This window comes from Microcebus murinus, chromosome 6, assembly GCF_040939455.1.
Source record: "Microcebus murinus isolate Inina chromosome 6, M.murinus_Inina_mat1.0, whole genome shotgun sequence".
NCBI lineage: Eukaryota > Metazoa > Chordata > Mammalia > Primates > Cheirogaleidae > Microcebus > Microcebus murinus.
The window spans coordinates 408,959-433,131 of NC_134109.1; the positions used below are offsets into that span (position 1 = coordinate 408,959).

Here is a 24,173-nt window from a genome sequence, read left to right on the forward strand (position 1 = left end):
TTTAACTATGTTAAGGCCACTGTTTTTCAACTATGCCTCACTAGAATTAATATGAACAGTTAAATAGATTAGTTGGTAGGAACAGCTTAATGGACAAATAGGTAAGAATAAGTGAAACTTTAGGTACTTGGAAATGCATCTGCATTGACATTATGCTTCAAATTTTGTATATATTATATAAGGAAGCTAAATTTTGCTTTATGCTCTTATCAAGAATGAAAATTCTAGAAACCACCATAGGCATGTTGAGCTCTGGTCTGAGGAAGGTTCCAAGGATGAGATCATAGGCCAGACCAGAGATTAGTTCTTCTAGGATATGTTTCCTGGACGTATGACAAAACCTATGTATGCTTCTTGGGTAATTTTACATGTGTAAAATGTATGGAAACTTGATACCTGCAACACACGGTTTATGTGTGCTTATAAATTAGATAAACCAGTACAACTTAATATTAATCACTGCACCATCACACAGCTTTTCTCTGGGCCCTGACCTCATTCAAAGACTCAACCTAGAGCTTGCTATATAACAGGGGACATGCAAATAAGGCCCTCTCTCTGCTGATGAAAACCAGCCCAGCCCTCACCCTGCAGCTCTGGGAGAGGAGCCCCAGCCCCAGCAATCTCAGGTGTCCCCATTTGGTGATCAGGACTGAACACAGAGACACCATGGAGTCTGGGCTCTGCTGGGTTTTTCTTGTTGCTCTATTACAAGGTAATTCATAGAGAACTAGATACAATGAGTGTGTGAGTGGATATGAGTGAAAGAAACAGCACGTGTGTGTGGCATTTTCTGACCAGAATATGTCTGTGTTTGCAGGTGTCCAGTGTGAGGTGCAGCTGGTGGAGTCTGGGGGAGGCCTGGTCCAGCCTGGGGGGTCCCTGAGACTCTCCTGTGCAGCCTCTGGATTCACCTTTGATGACTATGGCATGAACTGGGTCCGCCAGGCTCCAGGGAAGGGGCTGGAGTGGGTCTCTTATATTAGCTGGAATGGTGGTAGCACATACTACGCAGACGCTGTGAAGGGCCGGTTCACCATCTCCAGAGACAACAGCAAGAACATGCTGTATCTGCAAATGAACAGTCTGAGAGCCGAGGACATGGCCGTGTACTACTGTGCAAGAGACACAGTGAAGGGATGCCATTGTGAACCCAGACACAAACCTCCTGTGGGATCTCGCAGGGCCACCAGGGGGCAGGCAGGACACAGGAAGAAGAGTCAGCCAAGGGCAAGTGCAGATGAGGAGAAATCATTCTCACATGCCACCAAAATATTTACCATTCATGCAGGCAGAAAAATGCACAGAAGTTGGGTGAGGTTGTGGAAACTGTCTGCCCAGGATGCAAGTGTGACATCCAGTGATGGAGAAAAGGGGGGGGGGGCGCTAGTGGAACTTCCTGATTACACTGTAGTCCAAGGAAAGTGTAACAGAACCATCCATGCCTGTGTGACCTTACGTTGCCCTTATTAGGACCACCGGGTCTCCCAGCCATGACTGTTACTTAGGGTCCTGCCATGATGTGTCATCACCTGGAAGTGGCCCACACAGGTCGTGGGTCTTTAGCACAAACCAGAGGGTGGATGGTGGAGAGTGGCAGCAGGGTGCTTGCTCCTGGACAGCACATAGGTGGAGACAGAAGGGTAAATCCTCAGGGCGCACGCACTGCTCTTAGATTTTATAAAAGATAATATGTTTTTGTTTTTGAGACAGAGTCTCACTTTGTTTCCCAGGCTAGAGTGAGTGCCATGGTGTCAGCCTAGCTCACAGCAACCTCAAACTCCTGGGCTCAAACAACCCTGTTGCCTCAGCCTCCCGAGTAGCTGGGACTCCAGGCATACGCCACCATGCCTGGCTAATTTTTTCTATATATATTAGTTGGCCAATTAATTACTTTCTATTTATAGTAGAGACGAGGTTTCACTCTTGCTATGGCTGGTTTCGAACTCCTGACCTTGAGCAATCCACCGACCTCAGCCTCCAAGAGTGCTAGGATTACAGGCAAGAGACACCGCGCCCGGCCAATAATATGGTTTTACATGAACCTCTCAGATGATATATAAAAGCAAGCATTTAGTCTGTAAACAATTATAATTTCCATATCTGCTTTTTTATGCTTAAATTTTTCCTTAAATTTCTCTTTGCTCAATGTTTCCATTCACAGGAGGAATTGTTATCTGTAGTGTGAACAACTGGTTCTCATATCCAGTGGTTTCTGTCCATGTGCAGAGATCTCAGGTAATTTGGTAATTTCCAGATACAAGCCTTCCCCTCACCCAGAGAGAGCGCAGAGATCTCTCTGACTGTTGAGTCAGAGGGGGAGCTGTCCCTGCAGGCTGCAGCGTCTGCAAAGACCCAAGAATAGCTTTGTGCAGTCACACACTTCCCACGTGGAGGGAGTTCAACACCCCTACTCCAGTGGAAGTGACTCAGATGTAACTGTGGGGTTCAGAATTAGGATAATTAGATTTTATTTGGAATATTTACTCATACATGATAGGGTGATAATTCAATGCTTCTTCTTCTGACATTCTTTTTTATTTCTTATATGATCACATGTTTGGGGAGCATAAAGTATTGTCATATGTTTGCCTGAATTGAGCCTCAAAGTCTATGGAAATATTCTAGGAAACTCAGAGGTTAAAGAAAAGTGGGTTTTTCCTTCTTACCAACATGTGAATGTTTGGAAATTTCACTGCATTGCCCAGAGCCCTGTGGACACCAATAACTTCAGTTCTCGGTGCACATCCTGGTCCTGAGATAAGGAACCTACCTGTGCCCTGGGGACAACCTTGACCAATGTCAGAGCTGCCATCTCTCATTTCTTTGGTATTATGGTGGAATCATTCATAATGTTTTCTCTTTTCTTTCTGATGTTATTTATTTGACTAGTTTCTCCTTTTCTCCCAGTCTAGCTGAGTGTTTCGCATTTTTCATGTTTCAAAAGGAGGAAAACATCAGTGATTTGTTGATATTTCTAGTGTTTCGTTTCTTATGTCATTTATTTCTCTCTTTGGCATTAAAGGCTCATGGACACATTAATGAGAACTACATTGAGCTGTTGCTTTTAACCCCACATTGTTCACAGACTCAGCGAAATATGGAAGTGTGTCTGTCTTTGCAGCAGACTGTGGAGTTGATGTGGCTCTCACCGCATGACCAGTATGAGACTCTCTGGTCATCGAGGGAAGCGCAGGCAGGGTGGTGTGAGGTGAGGGGGGCTTCTGTGAGGTCCAGGGTTTCCTCTCCCAGGAACACCCATCTTCTCCTTCCTCACTCTCATATTCAGTCATATCCATCAGGCTGAGGAAAAAGTTAATCTCTCTTTGATGTAGGGATGGAGGCCCAGGAAGGAGACTTGTCAAACCTCCATTCTGCAGATGCTCTCTTGGAGAATGTGCTTGTTTCTTCCCCTCTGTCCTGAGTCTGCAACCAGACATCTCCCCTATTCCCTGCACCCCACACAGACTCTTCATGGCCTCTGCCCCACACCCTGAAATGTGGCACCTGCCGCTTTGGCTTCTGGAGAACTCCTCTGCCATAGTTGACCTCCTGCCTCTGGTCTGCCCTCTAGTTCCTGCACAGGGTCAAAGCATCACTTCCCATCCATGTTGCGCCCAAATAAGTACTGACTTTAAATATCTCTTCACTCTCTATTTTATTCCGAGTCATGAGTTTCATTCTTGCAACCCTTTGACATCTCACATGGACTCACATGCAGGAAAGGGTTAACTCAGCAGGACTGTACTGTCCAAACCATGTGCATTCCTGAAAAAGTCCATTCTGGGAACTCAGCCATGGTCAGCTCCTGAGAGATCAGTTCTGATCCCTTGGCATACTGCTCCTGATAATAGCATTTTTAAATCAACATTATCAAGGTGTGCTTTACATGTAAATACTCTACAATATTAAACTTCTAGAACTGAATGAGTTTGGGTGTATGTTCACACCTAACCAACACCAGGACATAAATATATCCATCACCTCCCAAGTTTCCCTCCCTTAGGGCCTAATATTATTTTATTATTATTATTATTATCATCATTTATCTTTTTTTAACATTTGTTGTGTGGGGTGAATACACTGCATAACTTGGCCACATAGTGTTTATAGTGAATGGCCAGTGTTTATAGTGAATGCCAGTTCACGCCCTGGGGGTTGGTGTTAAGAAGTGGAGGTCAGTTATTCAGGTGCTGTGACACCTGGGACTGACCCAGTGAGCAGCACAGGGCACCAAGGTTCAGGTGAGCTTCCCTGAGTACAGCCCCTCACACATGTCATCAGATGTCACTGTTGGGAAAATTGAAGGTGAACAAGAGACTAAACTGGGAGAGCACACCTGGACACTTGCACCTGTTTTCTCAGGGAGTTAACTTCTACAACTTTGCTGATTTTAATTCATATCATTTTCTGTAATAAACTGAAAAAGAGTATAACATCTTATGTTAAGACCTGTATTTATATAGGTCATAGAGTATGAAGTGATCTTGAAAGACTCAACATAATTACAACAGAAGTGGATTTGCCAGAAAATGCTGCTCTGTTGGCACACGGCTAAAGCATTGCTTAGCAAAGTGAAGGATGACAAGCTGGGGGTTTGAAAATTTGATGGCTGCATGCTCAGAGAGTCACATGGTGTGAGGCAGCATGTGTGCTCCAATAAGTCATAAGAGGTAAAAATTATGAATGGCGGGTATGAAAGGCAGATAAACACTGTAGGAGTTCATTTCAGAAACACTAGGACAATGTAGAGATAATCAGAAATAATCTAAATATACAATCTGTATATGTACTAATGATAAACTGAAATAAATGTGATAAACTTGCTGTCAATCCTGACCCTGCACACACTGAGCTGTGTCTACAAGGCTCCGATCCACCATCTAGATGAGCAATTGTTCTGCAGAACACTACTGTGGTCCACAGTGTCAAAGAAGGTTGTCCATGTGTAGGGCAGGGGAGGGAAAACCACTAAAGTACTTAAATCCATGAAAGTACTTAATGCATGAAAGAGTTGCATCATTCTGTGACGTTATTCATGTCATTAATTGACCTCCTCAGGTTCCTGAGCAATATTTACTAAGGGACTACAAGAGTGACAAACTTGGTAGAATCTCCTTGGCTTTGTGCCTCACAAGACTCAGGAGGCGTTTGTGTGGACGGTGCACTGACATCTTACAATAGGGCCATCATGGCTGGGTGCAGGTGATCCCAACACATCACACATTGTTCCTGGTGGGATAACTAACTTAGTACAGGAGATAACAGACTGTTGACCCTGTAAGGTAAGGTACTTCCTTTGAAGAGCAAAGTGAACTCTCCAGATGAACTGATTCTATGTACCCAAGTCATGCTGATGTGGCTTTATAGAGTTTGGCTTTGCATCACATGTTATGCACACAGCACAGGCCATGGGAGAAGGCTGGGGCAAATGAAGGCTGTTTTGGTTCAGCACTCCAGTTGTCCCTACTGCACAAGATTTGGGAAATACCTTAGAATCTCTGTTGGTTTTTCTTCCCCCTCAGAGTTCCCTTTGGATGTCGGAGACACTAAGTATGGGAGGGCGGATACAAAGGAGAATGGAACAGATGCAGGGGAGAAGGAAGGGACTCATCCCAGCAAGGTGGGGCTCTTTACATGGTTACTAGGAAAGCAGGTGGCTGAAGAGGACAGTGATGGGTCTACACAAATACATAAAGCAGGACCATGAGATGTTGGGTGGAGCAATGGTAATCCCTGCAAGTCTGCTGACATCAGAAACCTAAGCGTATGTTCCCTGTTCATGCTTGTTTGCAGGAATGTGGAAATGCAGGAGACAAGATGAATTTAACAACTTGCCCTGAATGTCATGAGTGTTGGTCTTGCAAATCAGCAAAGTGAGAATGATTGGAGGGCTGGAACAACTGTCCTCACCCCCAGCTGGGTGCCCAGGCCCTGATCAAGGTCATGTGCAAAATGCTAGTTGGTGAAGAAGAGTGACAGTTCTTGTTCTGTGGCATTTATGCATGAACTCCTCACTTCACAATCTCTCCAGGCTGCATTCTATAGGTTGTTTTTTTTTTTTCCCCCCATATGTGACTCGATTTAGATTTTGACAGCCTTCTTCACAGGGTACAGAGAAGGGTCAGTGAGATGGAGCCCCAATCAAGGTCCTGGGGTCACCTGAACCAGCCTGTATGGGGAGACAGTGAGATTATTGGGACCTTTTCCAGCCTCTCCAGGAAGGTTCAGTTCAACCCCCTGCTGCCCTAGTGGTGCTGGGCTGTGCACCCTGGGAGTCACCCGTGCAGAGCAGGGCAGGAAACATGCAAACTCAAGTGGGGAACATCCCGGTTAAACCCACTGCACAGTGCATATCCCTCAGCACTCAGCTGGGGTCTTTATAGCCACCCATTCTGTCCTCCACGATGGGGTCAGCCACCGTCATTGTCCCTCTCCTGGGTGTACGTGAAGGTCATACCCAGCCCAAGAATTGTATCCCACAGAGAGTGGGATTGCCAGAGCCCCTGATCTAAGTCTCGCATCTTCCACATGGTGTCTGCACCCAGGTTCAGCTGGTGTAGCAGGTGCAGTTTGCGCAGAGGTGAAAAGGCCTGGGGAGTCCCTGACAATCTCCTGAAAGGCACCTGGCTACAGCTTTGTCAGCTACCACATCAGCTGGCTGTGCCAGGTGCCTGGGAAGGACCTGGAGTGGGTGGGGATGATCTGTTCTAGTGACTCAGATACCCACTGCAGCCCTTCCATCCAAGGTCATGTCACCATCTCTATCGGCACTGCCAAGCTGCAGTGGAGCAGCCTGAAGGCCTTGGACGTGCCTGTGCTCTGTTATGTGAGACACATGTGGGGACATCGATGGAGCTCAGGGGCAAATCTCCCCACAGGGGTGCCAAGACCCACTGCACACAGTCAGTCCAGGGCAGGTGCAGGTGGAGGGTAAGGGCTGGATTCCTGTTGGCATTGTGGATTTCTCTCCATAACGGTTTACTCTTGGGAACTTATCTGAGTTCACCATTCTGGGCTTCCCTCTGCAGTCTCTGAGTTAGATATTTTCATGGTGATGAGAGAAAATATTCCCACCTGCTCAAAAGGCAGAGAGTGGCTTCCACTTACTTTTTCCAGCCCCAAATGTACATTAATTATCAGCACTTCTGAGTAAATCTGAAAATTGATAACAGATTTTTCTCTTGCACAGCACAATGCAGCACAACACACAGGAGCCGGCAAGCAGGACACAGGGACCACAGGACGTCAGAGGCAGACGCCCACCCCCAGCTGCAGAATGGGGCTCATTTCCCAGCTCAGGAGAAGGTGTGGAGGGAAACTGAGGTTTCCTTTCAGACCCTGGAGTTTGCTGTCTTTCCCTTTTACTCTTCTTCCTCAGGAGTCCTGGATTTTTTCCTCATAATGTCCTGGCTTCATTTATCTGTAATGGGATGACTTAGGAACAGAATTATATCCAAAATTAAGCTTTAATTCTTTTCACTTTTATGACATCCATAAACTTTCAGTAAAATATCTGGAGTATGAAATCACCAACCTGCCATCCACACCATAGTAACATGGTTGGCTTTCTGCTTCCTATGCTGTGTTGGTCATTGAGGAGAAAACACTTCTCTGCAGATGCTGTATGTTCTGGGAGTTTGTTTGGCCCCTGCCTTTTACCTACCTTGTGTGGAGAAGAACCACCATTTCAGTGTGTTCTCCCCTCCACGTGGCTACTAGTTGTCCAACCTGAGACAGTTTCTCCTCCTCACTGTTCTATCGAAGCTCCTGGTCTCCTGGATATCCACACAACAGGACAGCAGGTCCGTTTGTCTCTCCTTACTCCTGGTGATTCAGCTCCTTCTCCTCATTCTCACTGAAGTCAGACGTGTTCCTGCAGCTGATGATGCTCCCCACAACACCCTGGGATGGCAGCACCCCACCTCTGACTCTGGTCTCTCAAGTGGAGGACTAATACTGCCCCGTACACCTGCTTCTCCTGTGTGGCAGAGTGAGCACCATGTGTTATCCCTGGGGGTGCATGCCAGGGGCTGCTCAGGTGCTCATAACTGTGTACCTGCACCCTGTGGATAGACTTGGGTATATCCTGTCAGCCAGGTGCAGGGCTCCTTCCATGGTGAGAGGTGGAACCAAGGGCCCTGCCTCAGTGTCTCCTGCAGCCTGGGGTATGAGAACTCTTGGTAAGCCCTAGTGTTTAGAAAGGTGGTTATTGTCATGGTAAGTAAACTAACACAGAGCTTAGAACTCAATGACACCATACTTTCCAATCCAATGTTTGTGACGAATGGAATTTTCATTCAGATTTTAACAAAAAGTTATGTTTAAATATATGTGTTTATTGTTGTTGGAATAGATGGACATACACATAGAAGAATAATATTGGAATGTCTATCTCATGCTACAAATAGAACTAAATTTAATTCAGTTAATTAAAATAATAACATAGAGGAAATGAGTGTCTCCTGAGTGGACATAAGCATTAGTTTTTGCATATACACAAGTATTTATCAGCAGCAGGTGTGTATGTTTGGTTTCTCCTACTTCAAATTGCTCTTACATTCTTGGATCTGTGATTTTTATATCTGTCATTCAGATATGCTGTTTGTCATATAACTTCAATTACCTGAAATATTAAATGAAATTTGCTCATCTTCAGCTTCTGCAGTCATGCTTTATAGATGGTGATGATGTTACTATTGTTTTGTTTGATGTAAGAAGAAGAGATTTTTCTCAGCTGCCTCTTTCTCCCAGGTGAAGAGAAGCTATATCCATAATAGTAAGGAATTGAAAACAATCACAACATTAACCAGTAGCTTAAAACACAAGTATTTTTTTAAATGATCCATTAGAACACTACCCATCATGGAATACAATGACATTTTCATGCACACTGCAGCGTGGCTGCATCCACAGTATGCACTGTGAGTAAAAGAAGCAGAAAACATCTGATACATGATTCCACTATTGTAAATTCTAGAGAGTGCAAACCGAAGTAACATAAACCATATTAGCAGTTGTCTGGGTAAGTGGAGGGAGAGGGAAGTAGAAAGAAGGAGGAATTTTAGAAGGACAACTGTAAACATTGGGGGAACTTAATATCCACAATATCACAGACAGGGCAACGGTGATGTCAGCATCTTTCACTTGTACACTTTAACTATGTTAAGGCCACTGTATATCAACTATGCCTCATTAAAGTTTATATGAACACGTAGTAGATGATTTGCTGGAGAAGAAGTGGTGAAAAATGGATAATAAGTCAAAAATTAGGTACTTGAAAATACACCTGCATTCAGCCTCTCTGTTTCAGGTTTTATATATTTTTAAGAAAAAAAATAAAGGCAAGAAATTTGTTTTACACTATTATTATAGAATCGGGGTTCTAGAAACCACCATGGGAATGTCGAGCTCTGCTATGCAGTGGGTTCCAAGGATGGCATCATAGGCCAGACATTGAGAAGAATTCTTCCCAGGTATGTGTTCCTGGACATATCTCACAACTTCTATAAGTGTCTAGGATATGTTTACATCCATAAAATACATGGAAACTTCACACCTACAGTACATGTTTTATATGTGTTTGCAAACTACATAAGTAAAGAGGGCTTAATTATTTCTTACAGTAAAGTCACAGAGTTTTCTCTGGGCCCAGTCCTCTCCTCAGAAATCCCCACCCAAAGTGTGCTATATAGCAGGGGACATGCAAATAGGGCCCTCCCTCTGCCAATAAAACCCAGCCCAGCCCTCTCCCTGCAGCTCTGGGAGAGGAGCCCCAGCAGCGGCATTCCCAGGTGTCCCCATTCGTTGATCAGGACTGAACACAGAGACTCACCATGCAGTCTGGGCTGGGCTGGGTTTTCCTTGTTGCTCTGTTAAAAGGTAATTCATGGTGAACTAGAGACATTGAGTGTGTGAGTGGATATGAGTGAGAGAAACAATAGGTGTGTGTGGCAGGTTCTGACCAGGATGTGTCTGTGTTTGCAGTGTGAGGTGCAGCTGGTGGAGTCTGGGGGAGGCTTGGTCCAGCCTGGGGGTTCCCTGAGACTCTCCTGTGCAGCCTCTGGATTCACCATGGGCAGCTACCACATGCACTGGGTTCGCCAGGCTCTAGGAAAGGGGCTCAGGTAGGTGGCTGTTATATGAAGTGATGGTAGCACAGCCTATGCAGGTGCGGTGAAGGGGCGATTCACCATCTCCAGAGACAATGGCAAAAGCAAGCTCTTTCTGCAAATTAACAGTCTGCGAGCCGAGGACATGGCCCTGCACTACTGTGTGAGAGACACAGTGAGGGGACATCAGTGTGAGTCCAGAGAAAAACCTCCTGCGCAGGCACACAGTGCCACCAGGAGGGAGTATAGGACCCTGGAATCTAAGAAAGAGCTGAGGGGCTGCTGCAGGTGACCAATAATGGTTGGTTTCCTGTCAGCGTCTGTGGCTTCCTCTCTGGGAATTTCATCCTCGGACCTATCTTTCATGGCTCTCTGCTGTCACTGTAGTGTCTGAATTAGAAATGTTCTGTTGCATTGGAAGAACACACACTCACCTGCACACAAGGCAGAACATCACTCACGTGGGCAGAAATGACCCTGACTTTATCACATGGATCAGAGTCCTGAGAAATCCCAGGCAGACCTGTTGAGCATTTTCCAACCAGACTCAGCACAGAGACCTCAGCTAGACTCCCTGAGTGGGACAGTCTTTGGGATTGAGATTAGGACATACAGGGACTTGGCCCAAGGTCAGTGTCTCATAAAACCTAATGGTTTCAAGTTGTTCTCTCATCATTTAAAATTGTATGTTCCTGATGCAGAAATGATTCAGTTGTATCTGTTTCTGAAAGCCTGTTTTATTTCTCCCCATGTTCTATTTTCACATCTTCCTCTTCTCCTTCTTCCCCCAGAAAGTGGAGGATGTGGTCTCTGTGTCTAAATCCCAGGGCTCAGGCTCTTTTACCTGGAGCTCAGGTGTGGCCCAGGCTGTTGCTCCTGTGGGACCTGAGAAAGATTGATGGGACTGTCTCACCCACCATTGCTGGGACTCTCCTGCTGTCACCTGCTCATGGACTCACTTTGCAAATGCAAGTGGCAGTTAGTAGCTGAGAGAATAGGAATAATTGGTCAAAGTGGTATGTGTCCACTGAGACTCTCACAGAGTCACCTTCAACACCTGTGGCATTGGGAGGACCTGCAGATGGAAACCTCAGTGTGCTGAGCACTCTGTGGTAGCATCCAGGTACTTGTGCATGGTGTCCTTGTGGCCCCAGCACAATGACATAACACCCTGCAGTCAAGTCCCTGCTGTGTGAACTGCCGGCCCCAGATGGTCCTTTGTCCAAGAGCCTGCTTATACTCCCCCTATGCTGCTCCTGACTGCCCTCTCCTGTGCTCTCCTCTTTCCAATGGAGAGCAAAATTATTCCTTGTTTTTACTGCCATACCCATCGTTATCAAGAAGGAATCAGGTTCAATTGTTTAACAATGATTTGTGTCTAAACCACATGGGATTCCCACAGGATTTCTTCCAAAATGAACTGTCTCATCATGGCAGATTCTCATGGAAAACAAGGCACTCCATCCTATGAAGAAATTTCCATTCTTGAGAAACTTTTATGTCTTCCTGGAGACACAGATGAGTCCTCATTGCAACGAGGGAAGAAATTAAATGCAGGAGATGCTTCCTGGTATTCTATGGGCCCTGCCTGTGAGATGGCTTTGGAATAAGATGGTTGAGGGTGATAACATGACAGTGTGTATCATGGAGTGTGGAGGAAGGCACAGGGCAGTGGGGAGTGCTGTCCTTTGGAGTGTTTGTTTGTTTACAATATTTTTGTCTTCAAATTTCCTAGGGAATAAAAACATGCTTTATTTATGTAAAGCCCAGGAGAGTTTCCCTGCTCAGGTGCTGTTGAGTGTATACCATGCTACAGGAAGTTGTGTGTGCCTTGCTCGTAGACAGGGGAAAGTGTTTCCTCAGCATGCAGGTGAGGGACAGGATGATAGGTCAAAGAAGGCAGGTGTCCTTCTGGGGAGACCAGGACTTGGTGACTCTGTTGGCTGGGTCTGCAAGGGCCTGGGCAGCTGCACCAGGCTTTGTCCCAGATAAAGGGCATCTGATGAAAGGTCTTGATGTTGAGAGAATTGGGAGCAGAGTGAGTAGTATGTAAATTTGCCTAGGAGGTCCTCTGTGTGGTCTTGAAAGGTGCAAGAGACACAACACATAGATATCATTCTCAATAGAAGTAGAAAAACATTTTTCATCAGAATCACTGAACAGAAGATTATATAGTCAAAGTGATGAGGGAAATGTTTGAAAAACTGAAAACAAAGAGTATCTTTCCACATATTTTTTCCTTCAATAACAAGGAAGATTTTTTTTTTAAATCTGAGACAAACAAAAGATAATGGAGTTCATTACCATTAAGCCTGCCTTATAGTGCAAAAGGTGGGTTTTTAGCTGAAAAACACCACTGATTAATAACATAAAACTTATGAAAGCACAAAACATAATGGTATAATTAACATAGAGACATATGAAAACTACTCTATAATTATAATATTGGTGTGTAAAGCAATTTTATTTATCATATAAAGGCTAAAATACAAAATTATTAATAACAACTATCTTATAAAATTATATGAATTCTGACATCAGAAACCTAAAATATAATGGCTGTGTGTAAAAGTGTAAAATTTGTGGTATGCAATGACAATTCAGTTGTTATCTACTGAAAAGACACTTTTAAGTGTAAGGTGTTTTATGTAAGCATCATGGTAACAACAAACATAAAATCTATACTAGACATGAAAAAAAATAGAAAGTACTCAAAGCATACCACTACAGAATAACATCAAACCACAAAGAACTCAGCAAGAAAACTAGAAGCCAACGATACATCTATAATATGACCAACAAACAAAACATCAGAATAGTCACTACATATTGAAATTACTAGGAAGATAAAAGGATTAAATTATCTAATGAAAAGAGTGACTGAAAAGTTAAACAAATAAATGAATAAAATATCCAACTATTTCTCTGGTACAAGAGACACACCTAACTTTTAAGAACACACACAGACAAAAATTGAAGCTATAGAAAAATAAATTTCTTGAAAATGGAAACCGAAACAGAACAAGGGTAGTTACACGTACATGAAACACAGTAGATTTCAACTCAAAAGTGGTAATTAGAGAAAAAGAAGAACCTTGCATAATTATAAGTTGTAAATTCATAAGAAGGATAACACTTTTGTAAATAAATACCCCCAATCATCAGGGCACTGAAATATAAAAAAGCAATTTTGCTAAAATCTGAAGGGATAAAAAGAGTGTTTTCCTCCAACAGATGAATGGATAAAGAAAAGTCTATATAAACAATGAAATACTAGTCAGTGGGAAAAAAAGGAAGAAAGAAGTGAAAGAAATGTTGTCATATTATGACAACATGGGAGGAACTGAAAAACACTGTGCAAAATTAAATCAGCCAGTGAAGGAAGCTGAAGCGAGCCATCCCAGGGGCAGAGTGGCTGAGACCCCAACTCAGCAGAACGGGAGCCCATTGCTTGTTCCCACAATTAGCAGGACATGGCTTGTTGACTGGCTGAAGAAACTGTTTCTCCAGGCAAACCACCAAGAACCTATGGCTTTGCGTGCAAGCCAAGGTTGCCTGGTAACCAGCACACGGTGCTAGGCACTAGCAAAAGGGTCTGGGATTCAAGGACTCCCACTTGAGCCAAGATTGTTATCCGAAAGTGGTACAAAGCTTCGAAGAGATCTCTTATAGAAGGCCATGCTTTTCTCTTTGACTGGAAAAGCAGGTGTTGTCGGCAGTGGGAAGTCACGCACCAAAAAGCAGCTGGGAAAGTAGCTGGCATGAGAAAATAGATATGGGACGCTTGCCCAATTAAACTATATATAAGAAATTGATGAGCACTTTTCCAGTGCTGCAGTCGGAAACTGTCTCTTGTCTCTGTGTCCTTTCTTCTTCCAGGACTGCACCAATTCTGTCTGTGTCTTATGTGTATGTTCCTTGTATGTCATCCCCCATTCTGTAATCGGGCCACGACAGCCAGAACCAGAAAGATAAAGGCTGCATGATTCAAATATATTTTATATATGTGGAATTTCAAACAGTACAAGACAGTAAAGCAAGGAGTAGAATGGCGGTTACCAGATGCCAGGGGTGAAAGGCATAGTGGGATGATGGGCAAATATCACAAAGCCTCAAGTGGAATAGGTTTTTGAGGTCTATTGCACCGAACTGTGAATATAGCTAAAATAATTTATTTTACATCCCTATAATCATTAAGACAGTAATGCAAACTGTTCTGAACACAAGAAATAGGTTCATTAGGTCGTGGACGTGTTGACTAGACGATCTGGTGATTCCACCTCCATTCAGCAGTCACAGCCTCACTGTGCGCCCAGAACCACACACAGGACAACGTGTGGATTCACAACAACAATAAACAAGAAGAGGATGCGGATTCACAGCTTCCTGGGGTGAGGGAGGCTCCCAGACCAGAAGTTACCCTGGGCAGAGCGTTTCCGGGTGCGGTGACCTTGCTCCAGGTCATACTGGGAAAGCTGTGTGCGCGCTGTCACGTGCGCAGCCACCACGTGTGCACATGCGCAAACCGGAGCACATGCAGCGAACCCCAGCCCAGAGTCTCAGCTCCCGGGTAGAAGCAGCCGGACCCCTATGCCAGAGGTGGCTGAGCATTGGAGCTCTGTAGCCCACGCACGTGCAGGGGCACTGCCCAGGCAGCCGGAAGATCGCGATGGACACACGACACAGCCTGGAGCAGACTGCCAAGGACTGGTAGGACCCAGACTCTTGGTGTCCACATGGCCCCAGCTCTGAGGCAGGTCCCGGAGCACCTGGAGTGGGAACCGCAGCCCAGACACGGAGCCCCAGGACTCCCGCAGTCTGTCCCACAAGGCCGGAACTCCTGGACGCTTGTCTCCATGGAGGGGCAACTGCCGGTTCCTCAGCGGGCATGGCGGTGACTCCCACTCCTGCAGGAGTCCCAGGGGGAGCGACCTCAGTGTGAGGGATGGGGGATTGCAGCCTGTCTCTGCCTGGGCAGGGGCGGGGATGCACCTGCTTAACTCTGACTCTTCTCCCTCCCTGCAGCCGGGCACTTGGCATGAACTGGTACAGGAGCCAATAAGGTCCAAGGTCAGGACCAGCTTTGGGAGGAGGGGCCCTGGGAGCTCTCACACCTGCATAGATACCTCCCCAGGCACTCTCTGTGCGCACACAGACCTCTAAACTGCAGCTACCGGGTGCTCTTTATTACCCCCCCCATCACTCTGTTTAAATCTTGGACATTTGTTTGAAAGGGAGCGGTGTATAAATAGAATAGTCACTATGAATGAAGACAAAGCTGGGTACAGTCCAAAGTTTGTTGTTTTTCAGAGGAGCTTCACTGGAGCAGCTAACTTGGGTAAGGGTCTCCTTAGTTGAAACAGCTTCAATTCCAAATATATTCAGGGGTTGCTATGGAGTTGGGCTAATTCATGCCAGTCAATCTTACAGTTTGTGTTGGGGTGATGTAGATGTTTCTGCTTAGGTTGTTGAAATACAGAAGCCTCTTTCATGCCTCTTCCTTGGACACAGCAGAGTGTCTGGAAAAACAGCCTGGACCTCAGGACTCTCTCCTTGAGAGAAGACTTTGATGAACACAAATACTCTCAGTGCTACAGACACAGCTGGGGAAGCTGCTCAGCTACTGGTATGCTGCCCTGCAACCTGGTCTTCATGAACAAACCTGCATATGCTACACTGTTCATGCCTTCTCATTGCCAATTATAATGATTTTTATTCAGTGAACAAGTTTCCCCCCAATTTCTGGTAGAAAAACTTCAAGGCTTTTTACAATAGAACTGTATTGCTAACGGTTTGCAGAAGAGATGTGGTTATCATTGTTAGAGGAGAACTCTCTGCTGCAGGAAGCACGTTCCCTCTGACCAACCTCCTGAAAGCAGCAGTCAGAGTCCACATGTCAGTGAGTCCTGGCGTGTGGCTGTGATCTTATGAGTTAGTCCTGGTGCAGAGCACAGCTCCCTTCTGAGTAGCTGTGTGACCCTGAGGATGTGGCCTCACACCCATGAACCTCACACTGAAAGATATAGATTGGGGATAAAAGTGATAATTTAACATGTATGCTATTTAAAATGATGTCAGTGTTGTTAGATATTCTCATCCCCTCTAGTAGTGTCATTTCTTTTCCTAGGATCCACAAAGGACCTGTGTGAGCCTCACCTCTGATGGCCCAGGGAACCCCTGCTCTGGCCGAGCCCTGACATGTCACACCTGTGAGGCAGGGGCAGGTCCTGCACCCTCAGCACAGGGTCCTCACACACACTGACTGAGTCAGCCCCTGTTGTCTCTGAAAGGCCCTTTCCTCCATATCATTTCATGAGCAGAGCATTGATCACCCCCTACTTCCACCTGGATATTCAAACATATTAGTAAAAGGAATTATTATAAATAAAGAAAAATCTACCACCCTGAATGTAAGTGAAGGGACAATCGCCCAGAAGTTATGGGAGCCAAAATACTAGCACAAATCTGGGCTCCTGTGTTACAGCTGAAGATCTGGGCCAAGGTGCTATAGGAGGGGAGAGACAGACCCAGCATTTAGATCAAGGTGATACGTTGCTTACCTGTTAGAGGCAAGGACCCTCAAAGACTCTCAACTCTCTTATGACTGGTCCTACACACGGACTTCGCCCTGGAAAATTCCAGCTATAGCTCCGAAAAGAATGCAGTCCATGACGTGCTGACCACGGGATGCTCTAGGGTATGCTGACTGCAATTGTTCCCGACCACCTGCCAGGTTAGAGATGAGTAACCAGTCAAAAACAGGATACCGATAAGACGCTGATTGAGGCTAATTAACCCAGACCCAAGCCTCATCGTCAACACTCTATTTTTTTTGCTCCTACTTCCTTGTTTTTGTATGCTTATAAAACCTACTAAGAATCTAAGTAAAGTAGACCTTGACAATCATTCGCTTGGTCTTGTTTCTTTCTCTCGCTCATCTCTTTCAGGCATGGTCCCCCTCGCCCCCGCGAGTAACTAAAAGTCCCGCGGGCCGGGACAAGTGGCGCCCAACGAGACACTTACCTGGTGGTCACTAAGTCCATGATTTGAACATATGAGAAAGGTCTGTCCTTCCTTAAGCAGGGGGTGTGTATTGTGAACTTGGAGTGACAATGTTATAAGTTACTGCTCACAGAGAAGGAAATTGTGCATATGTCCCTTTGTGTGGATAGCTTGCCAGTGTGTGTTCATCTCCAGGGAATAGATAACTATATCTACTGTAAAGAAAAAGCAGATCTTGTGACATTCGTAGATATTATTAATGCAACTGAGGCTGGACACTGGATCATGTTATAATGCTTGGGGGAGGCCTAGTAGAAAAAATAAGTCATTATAGATATTTTGAGGTTATTAAATATGAAATGTTGAATTTCAAATAAAATTATAGTTTATTATATTTCAAATAATAAGCAGTACAACTAACCAAAGTATCTTCCTAAACTATGAACAGAGTTTTGTAGTCTTACAGGTAGCTTGTTTATGCCACCTGCAAGGAAGCCTGGAGAGCAAGTGGCGATGAAATCACAAAACTCACTTTCCACAGCTTGTTGAGAATTGAATATTTTTTCTTTCAAGATGGGGTCCAAATCCAAAAACAAGTGCTAGTCAGTTGGTGCAAGGTCTGGTACATATTGTGGCTCACAGAGTGTCCAAGTCCAGCTGGTGTAGTTTGAGCAGTGTCGTTTGTGCGGCATGTACTCAAATGTTGTCTTGCAAGAGGACTGGCCTGTCTCTGTTGACCAGTCTCAGGTGCTTCATCACAAGAATTCTCATCATTTCATCAAATCGGTTGCAGCAGACTTCGCTGTAATTGATTGACTTCACATATTAAACTGTTATTTTTTTTCTCTCTTTTTCTTTTTTTTTCTTTTATTTCAGCATATTATGGGGGTACAGATTTTAAGGTTTCAATAAATGCCCTTCTCCCCCTCCCCCCACAAGTTTGAGTCTCCAGCATGACCATTCCTCAGATGGTGCGCATATCACTCGCTATGTATGTATATACCCGCCCCCCCCGCCCCCTCCCCAATACCCTATTACTGTAGTAACTATGTGTCCACTTAGGTGATACTCAGTTAATACCAGTTTGCTGGAGAATATATCTGGTGCTTGTTTTTCCATTCTTGGGATATGTCACTTAGTAATATGGGTTCCAGTTCTAACCAGGAAAATATAAGATATGCTATATCACCATTGTTTCTTAGAGCTGAATAGTACTCCATGGTATACATATACCACATTTTATTAATCCATTCTTGAATTGATGGGCACTTGGGCTGTTTCCACATAAACAATTATTTTACATTTGCTGTGTGACAACTTCAGACTATGTGTAATACCTGAGTCTGGTCATGAAGAGGGGAAGGACCTCTTCCTGGAGTCACAGTAAGTCTGTGGGGAAGATGGTCCCTGAGAGTAGGCTTTGGTGTGGAGAAGCTCTGGGTGTCCTTCCGCAAGTTTCTGATTGCCCTGCCTCCCAGACCTGCATGGTGTCTCTGTGGGTCCCAGAGTAGAGGAACTAGTGGCTGTGGGAGAGGTGGGTGGTCCCAGCCTCTTGCTGTGCTGCAATCTGCCTCCAGCAATTCAACAAAGTTGTAATGAAGATTTGTGGTAACTAGTTTGTGGTTCCTGTAGCCTATTCAGGAGGTAAGGAGGTCTGAGCTCTGTCTGGATGCACCCACCTCTTCCCTATTCAGTCTGGTGCCTTGCCTTGAGAACTCAGCTCTGTGATTGGTCCATCATTTATTTAAAGTGGTGAACGATGATGCACTTTACATCAGCTTAAGCTGAAACTGGAATTCTGGTTATTTATTTCTGAATGCCCAATAGCTACCCCTGTCCCTATTCTGTTATCTATGAACCAAATTGCTGTGCTGATGTGCCTGTACCATCCTCAGCTTCCAGCAGCCCAGTGCACACTGGTAGCTGCATCTTGCCACAGCCTGCATTGTATATGGCAGCCTCTGCCCCAGAGCAGCTTGTTCCCTGGCTCTGTCACTTCCTGCAAAACTCATCACTGCCCCATCTCAGGTTAGATTTTAGTGTTATAGCATCAACTATCTGAAGTATTAAATAATGTCTGCAAAATTGCAACTACTTCAGTTTGTTGTTTTCAAAGTTGTTCTAAGAATGAAATAATAAAAAAAAATGTTTCTCACCATGTACAGCTTCAAGCTGAGTAACAGATTTATTTGTAAGACCCATAAAATTTAAGTATTATATGTCGATCAATATCTTATCAGAAAAAGACACTGCAAATGTGTTCATTGGAATAATATGCCTTGTTAACATCTATGAACATTTGATACACACCACAGCATGACTATGTTTGCTGGTCTTTATGCTGAGTTATTAAGAGTTCACACTACATTATACCATTTTTATGTATTCTAGAGCTTAAAAAGTAAAGTAGTTTAAACAAGATCAACATATGCCTCAGGTAGTCATAGAAGAAAGTTAGTGGAAAGAAGGGAAGACAGAAGAGATGGAAACATTACCAAGAACTGATTTTGTCACTGTCTTCATAATGATTGTGGATGTGTCAATATTTGTAAATTGCACACTTTAAATATATGAAGTTTTCCCCATGTCAATTATACCTCATCAAACTTATTTCAGATAAACAATAAAATATAATTGGTAAGAAATCGTACAAACATAATATGTTACATGTCTAAGCACCCTAAAAACTCTACAGCATCAAGCCTAGGCCTCTGCATATGTTGGAGTAAAGTCTAGGTGTGGAAAATCACACATGTTCTCATTACAGAGTTCGTGAATCCTCACTAGGCATGTTCAGCTCTGTGTGGCAGCTGGTTCATGGGTCAGGTGTGTCCATTGCTGAGCAGCACAGGCTCAGATACCAGAACTCACTTTTAACAGACACGAGCTCCTGACCCATTACACAGGCTCTCCATGCGCTGGGGTGGCCCTCACATTTGTAACATGGAAAAAACATGGACGGTCACAAAACATGATCCATGTCCATGTATCAATAGGAAATATGATGACAGTTGCTAAGTATTGATCACATTGCAGTCTCATCAGAAGAATTTATATTGTATCAAATGTTAACCTTGTCATACACCTGCCATCAGACACTCACTTGTGACCTGGGCCAGCTCTGTTCTCAAGTGTCCCACACAGAGGTTGCTATATAGCAGGGGTCATGCAAATAGGGCCCTCCCTCTGCTGATGAAAACCAGCCCAGCCCTCACCCTGCAGCTCTGGGAGAGGAGCCCCAGCCCCGGCATTCCCAGGTGTCCCTGTTTGGTGATCAGGACTGAACACAGAGACACCATGGAGTCTGGGCTGAGCTGGGTTTTCCTTGTTGCTCTGTTACAAGGTAATTCATGGAGAACTAGAGATATTTGTTGTGTGAGTGGATGCGAGTGAGAGTAACAGGGGTGTGTGTGGCAGTCTAACCAGAATGTGTCTGTTTTGCAGGTGTCCAATGTGATGTGCAGCTGGTGGAGTCTGGGGGAGGCTTGGTCCAGCCTGGGGGTTCCCTGAGACTCTCCTGTGCAGCCTCTGGATTCACCTTCAGCAGCTACTGGATGGACTGGGTCCGCCAGGCTCCAGGGAAGGGGCTGGAGTGGGTCTCAGCCATTAGTGGTAATGGTGGTAGCACATACTACGCAGATGCCGTGAAGGGCCGATTCACCATCTCCAGAGACAACGGCAAAAACACGCTGTATCTTCAGATGAACAGTCTGAAAGCTGAGGACACGGCTGTGTACTACTGTGCGAGAGACACAGTGACAGGACATCAGTGTGAGCCCAGACACAAACCTCCTGTGGGGACATGCAAGGCCACCAGGGGGTTGATCCCTAGTGCCTGAGCAGGTGCTGAGGGAAGTTGAGGTTTCCTTCCAGACCTTGCTGTTTCCTGTCTCTCTGCCTGTTAGTCTTCCTCAGGACTCATGGTGGTTTTTTTTCCTGCAATGTCCTGGGTTCTTTCATCTACAATTGGATGGCTTCTGACCTGATTTTAATACAAACTTAAGCCTTATTTTCTTTCAGTTATATGCTGTTGATAAATTTTCAGTAGTATCCTTACAGTAAGGAAACATCCACAATCCTCTCTAGAGTCATGAAGGGGTTTGTGTTTGCTATATGCTGTGTTGGACATTGAGGAGCAAACAGTTCTCTGGAGACATGGCTCTGTATGTGCTGGGGGTTTGTTTATCCCCTGCCTTTTGTGGGGAAGTACCATCATTTCAGTGTGTCCTCCCCTCTTCCTGGCTACTGGTTATCCATCCTGAGATGGGTCCTTCCCCTCATTGTTCTGTCAAAGCTCCTGGTCTGCCTGGACATCCACACAATGGGGCAGCAGGTCCCTTTGTCCCTCTCTCATGCCTGCTGAATCAGCTCCTTCTCCTCATTCTCACTGAAGCCAGACGTGTTCCTGCCATTGACCATGCTCCCTGCAACACCCTGGTCTGGGTGGCAGCACCCCACCCTGGTTCTTGTCTCAGGAGTGGAGGAATAACACCCGCCTTGCACACCTGCCTCTACTGGTGTGGCAGAGTGAGCACCGTCTGCTCTCCCTGGGGGTGCATGGCAGGGTCTGGTCAGGAGGGGCCTTGTCTCTGTGCACCTGCCCCCTGGACTTAGACTCAGGATCATTCTGTCAGCCAGGTGCAGGGGTCCTGTGGTGGTGGACCATGGGCCCAGCCTGAGAGCCTTCTGCAGCCTGGGCTGTGAGAACTATTGGTAAACCCTGGTTTTCAGAAAGGACGCTATTCTCATAGATAGGAAATAAACCAACTCAGAGCTTACAACTCAATGTCATTGTACTTGCCAATCCTACATTTGCCAGTGACGGCATTAACCTTTACTTGTACCAGAATATGTATTTTAATATATACAAATGTTGAGATTGGAATAGACAGACTTACACATAGAAGAATATGATTTTCAACCACAAACTCATACTACAGGTAAAATTGTAGTTAAATTAACAACAACAAAAAAATAACACAGGGACTCTCTTCAAAATCAAGCAAGTGGGGGTGCAGGAGGAGATGCCTGAATTCACACCTACTGGATACAGTGCACACTGTCTGGCTGATGGGCAAATTATAACTTTGACTCACTGCACAAAAGCCATTCATGTAACCTCAATGTAACCCTGTAATATTCTGAAATATAATTCAGTAAATGAACTAATTAATTAATGAAAATACAGAGAAAAGTGTGTTTTGAATGGGAAATTTATGTTAGTTTTTTCACATGCATATGTATGCATTGGGGCTATGTGTGTGTGTTGTGTGTGTGTGTGTGTACAAGTTCATCCGACAAGAGGTGCTCTGAGGTTCTTGTATCTGTGATTCACGTGTCTGCCATTAGGTCTGGAACATTAGTGACCAGCACCTCTTCAATATGTATTTTTCTCCTCTATTACTTTGACTTTTGAGATTCCAGTTATGTCTATATTATGCTTTTTGATATCGATGTTCTTTTACTTCTCTGTTTCTCCCTTTGCATGTTATGCTGTGTAACTGATTGGGCCTATTTCCAAGGTCATGGTGTCTTTGAAAGGTGAGGCCACTCTGCTGATGTGCCTGAGAGATGCTTGTTTACTTCTCACTGCAAAGTGCTCTGTGCATTTTCATCCGACTCTGTTAATACCCATCTCTCTGCTCAAGTCAGCTGCCTGGTTTTGTAGCATGGCTATACTCACCTTTACACATCTTAAGATATTGATTACAGTTATTTTCACATTCCTTTTAAATCATACAGTTCTTCTGTCTGCATTATGTATGAACCTCATTTAGAAAATTTATCATTATGATTTATTAAATTCTATTGCCATACCCTATAATTTTTTTTCTATAAGGTAGACATGTTGGATTTCATGGTTGTTTTTGGCTTATTATTTTATTTTCATTTCTTCCTGTATAGGACCACACCTGTATTTCCTAGGCATATACTATGGAAGTCTTGTGAATCTACTCAGGTCTGCATTTGAAGTTTATTGATGCCATGGCTCCTTGTGTTAAAGGTGTTCTCTGCTCTGACCACAAAGGATGTAGGGTACCCTCCAGAGATATCCTGCTTTTGTTTCCTATTTGGCTCTGTGTTCTGACCTTTTGTTTTCCTTGAAACAACTGTTTCATCTTCCCAAGGTGCGTTCTAGTTTTAAATTTACCGGACAGTTGTCAACACGGTGTAAAGGGTTGATTGACATGGCATACCTTGACTTTCTCACTGAGTCAAATTCCTCAGCGAATGTAATGCCCCTTGACACAGTGACCTATTCCAGACATCCCTGTTCCTCCTCCAGATGTGACATTGTTCTGTGAATTCCCTCCCTCTAGGGTAGAGTGTCTTCTTGCTTCTCCCTAAGTCTTCTCTAGTGCAGCTCAGGAAGATCAGTCAATCTTCTTAGCTTCCAAATATGCTGCACTTCTCACAGATTAAGGCTTCTAATCCATATGATGGAGAGGAAGTGTGGTTTTGAAAAGAACATTAGTGGGGACGTCTGTCCCCTCCCAGTTCTTAAGTGTTCCTCCACTGTCCCCAGGATACAGGTTTAGGTGGTTTCCTCCCTGAAGATTTATACTTTAGTTCCGTATTTGTGAGGTCGGTCTGGAGGCATTTCAGAATTACATTCTTCCTCTCTCCCACACCCAGTCATCCGGGGGCGGGGGACGGGGGGAGGGCATATTGTGATGTGTCCCCAGTGCTACATAAAAAGACTTTGAAGGAAATAAAATAGCAATACCCCAACTAGGTACCACTAGAAGGCTCAGACCATAAAACATTTACTATAATCTAGTTCAAGCGATCAAGTGCATATTTCTAACTCAGTCTAGTCCTGTTCTATATGTCATCCCTCTGGTGGCCTCTTTTTAAGATTAACTAATATTCTGGTCTCATATCTCCCAGTAAGAACTTGTCTCTGTACAGATTTCAACTGTTTTATTTGTCATAGAACTTCTGTATCTGAAGTATTGAACAAAAAGTGCTAATCTGCAGCATGTCCAGAGCTGTTGGTGTGGATGAATATGATGATTGCAGTGATGATGTTTTTGGTCTTCCTGCTGTAGAAGAAGA

General features: G+C 44.6%; 2 protein-coding genes across 2 annotated transcripts; both read left to right on the forward strand.

Moving 5' to 3' along the window:
• The first annotated feature begins 564 nt into the window (after positions 1–564).
• LOC105883149 (uncharacterized) lies at positions 565–7,957 on the forward strand. Its single transcript, XM_076003642.1, has 4 exons — positions 565–715; positions 821–1,170; positions 6,623–6,829; positions 7,865–7,957. Exons 1-4 carry the CDS (start codon positions 565–567, stop codon positions 7,955–7,957), a joined length of 801 nt encoding a protein of 266 aa, XP_075859757.1.
• A 6,824-nt stretch (positions 7,958–14,781) lies between these two features.
• On the forward strand, positions 14,782–20,953 carry LOC109730521 (uncharacterized). The gene is made up of 5 exons (XM_076003643.1): positions 14,782–14,822; positions 14,870–15,050; positions 15,138–15,158; positions 20,337–20,457; positions 20,559–20,953. The coding sequence occupies exons 1-5, from the start codon at positions 14,782–14,784 to the stop codon at positions 20,951–20,953; spliced, it is 759 nt and encodes a 252-aa protein (XP_075859758.1).
• Positions 20,954–24,173: the final 3,220 nt, after the last annotated feature.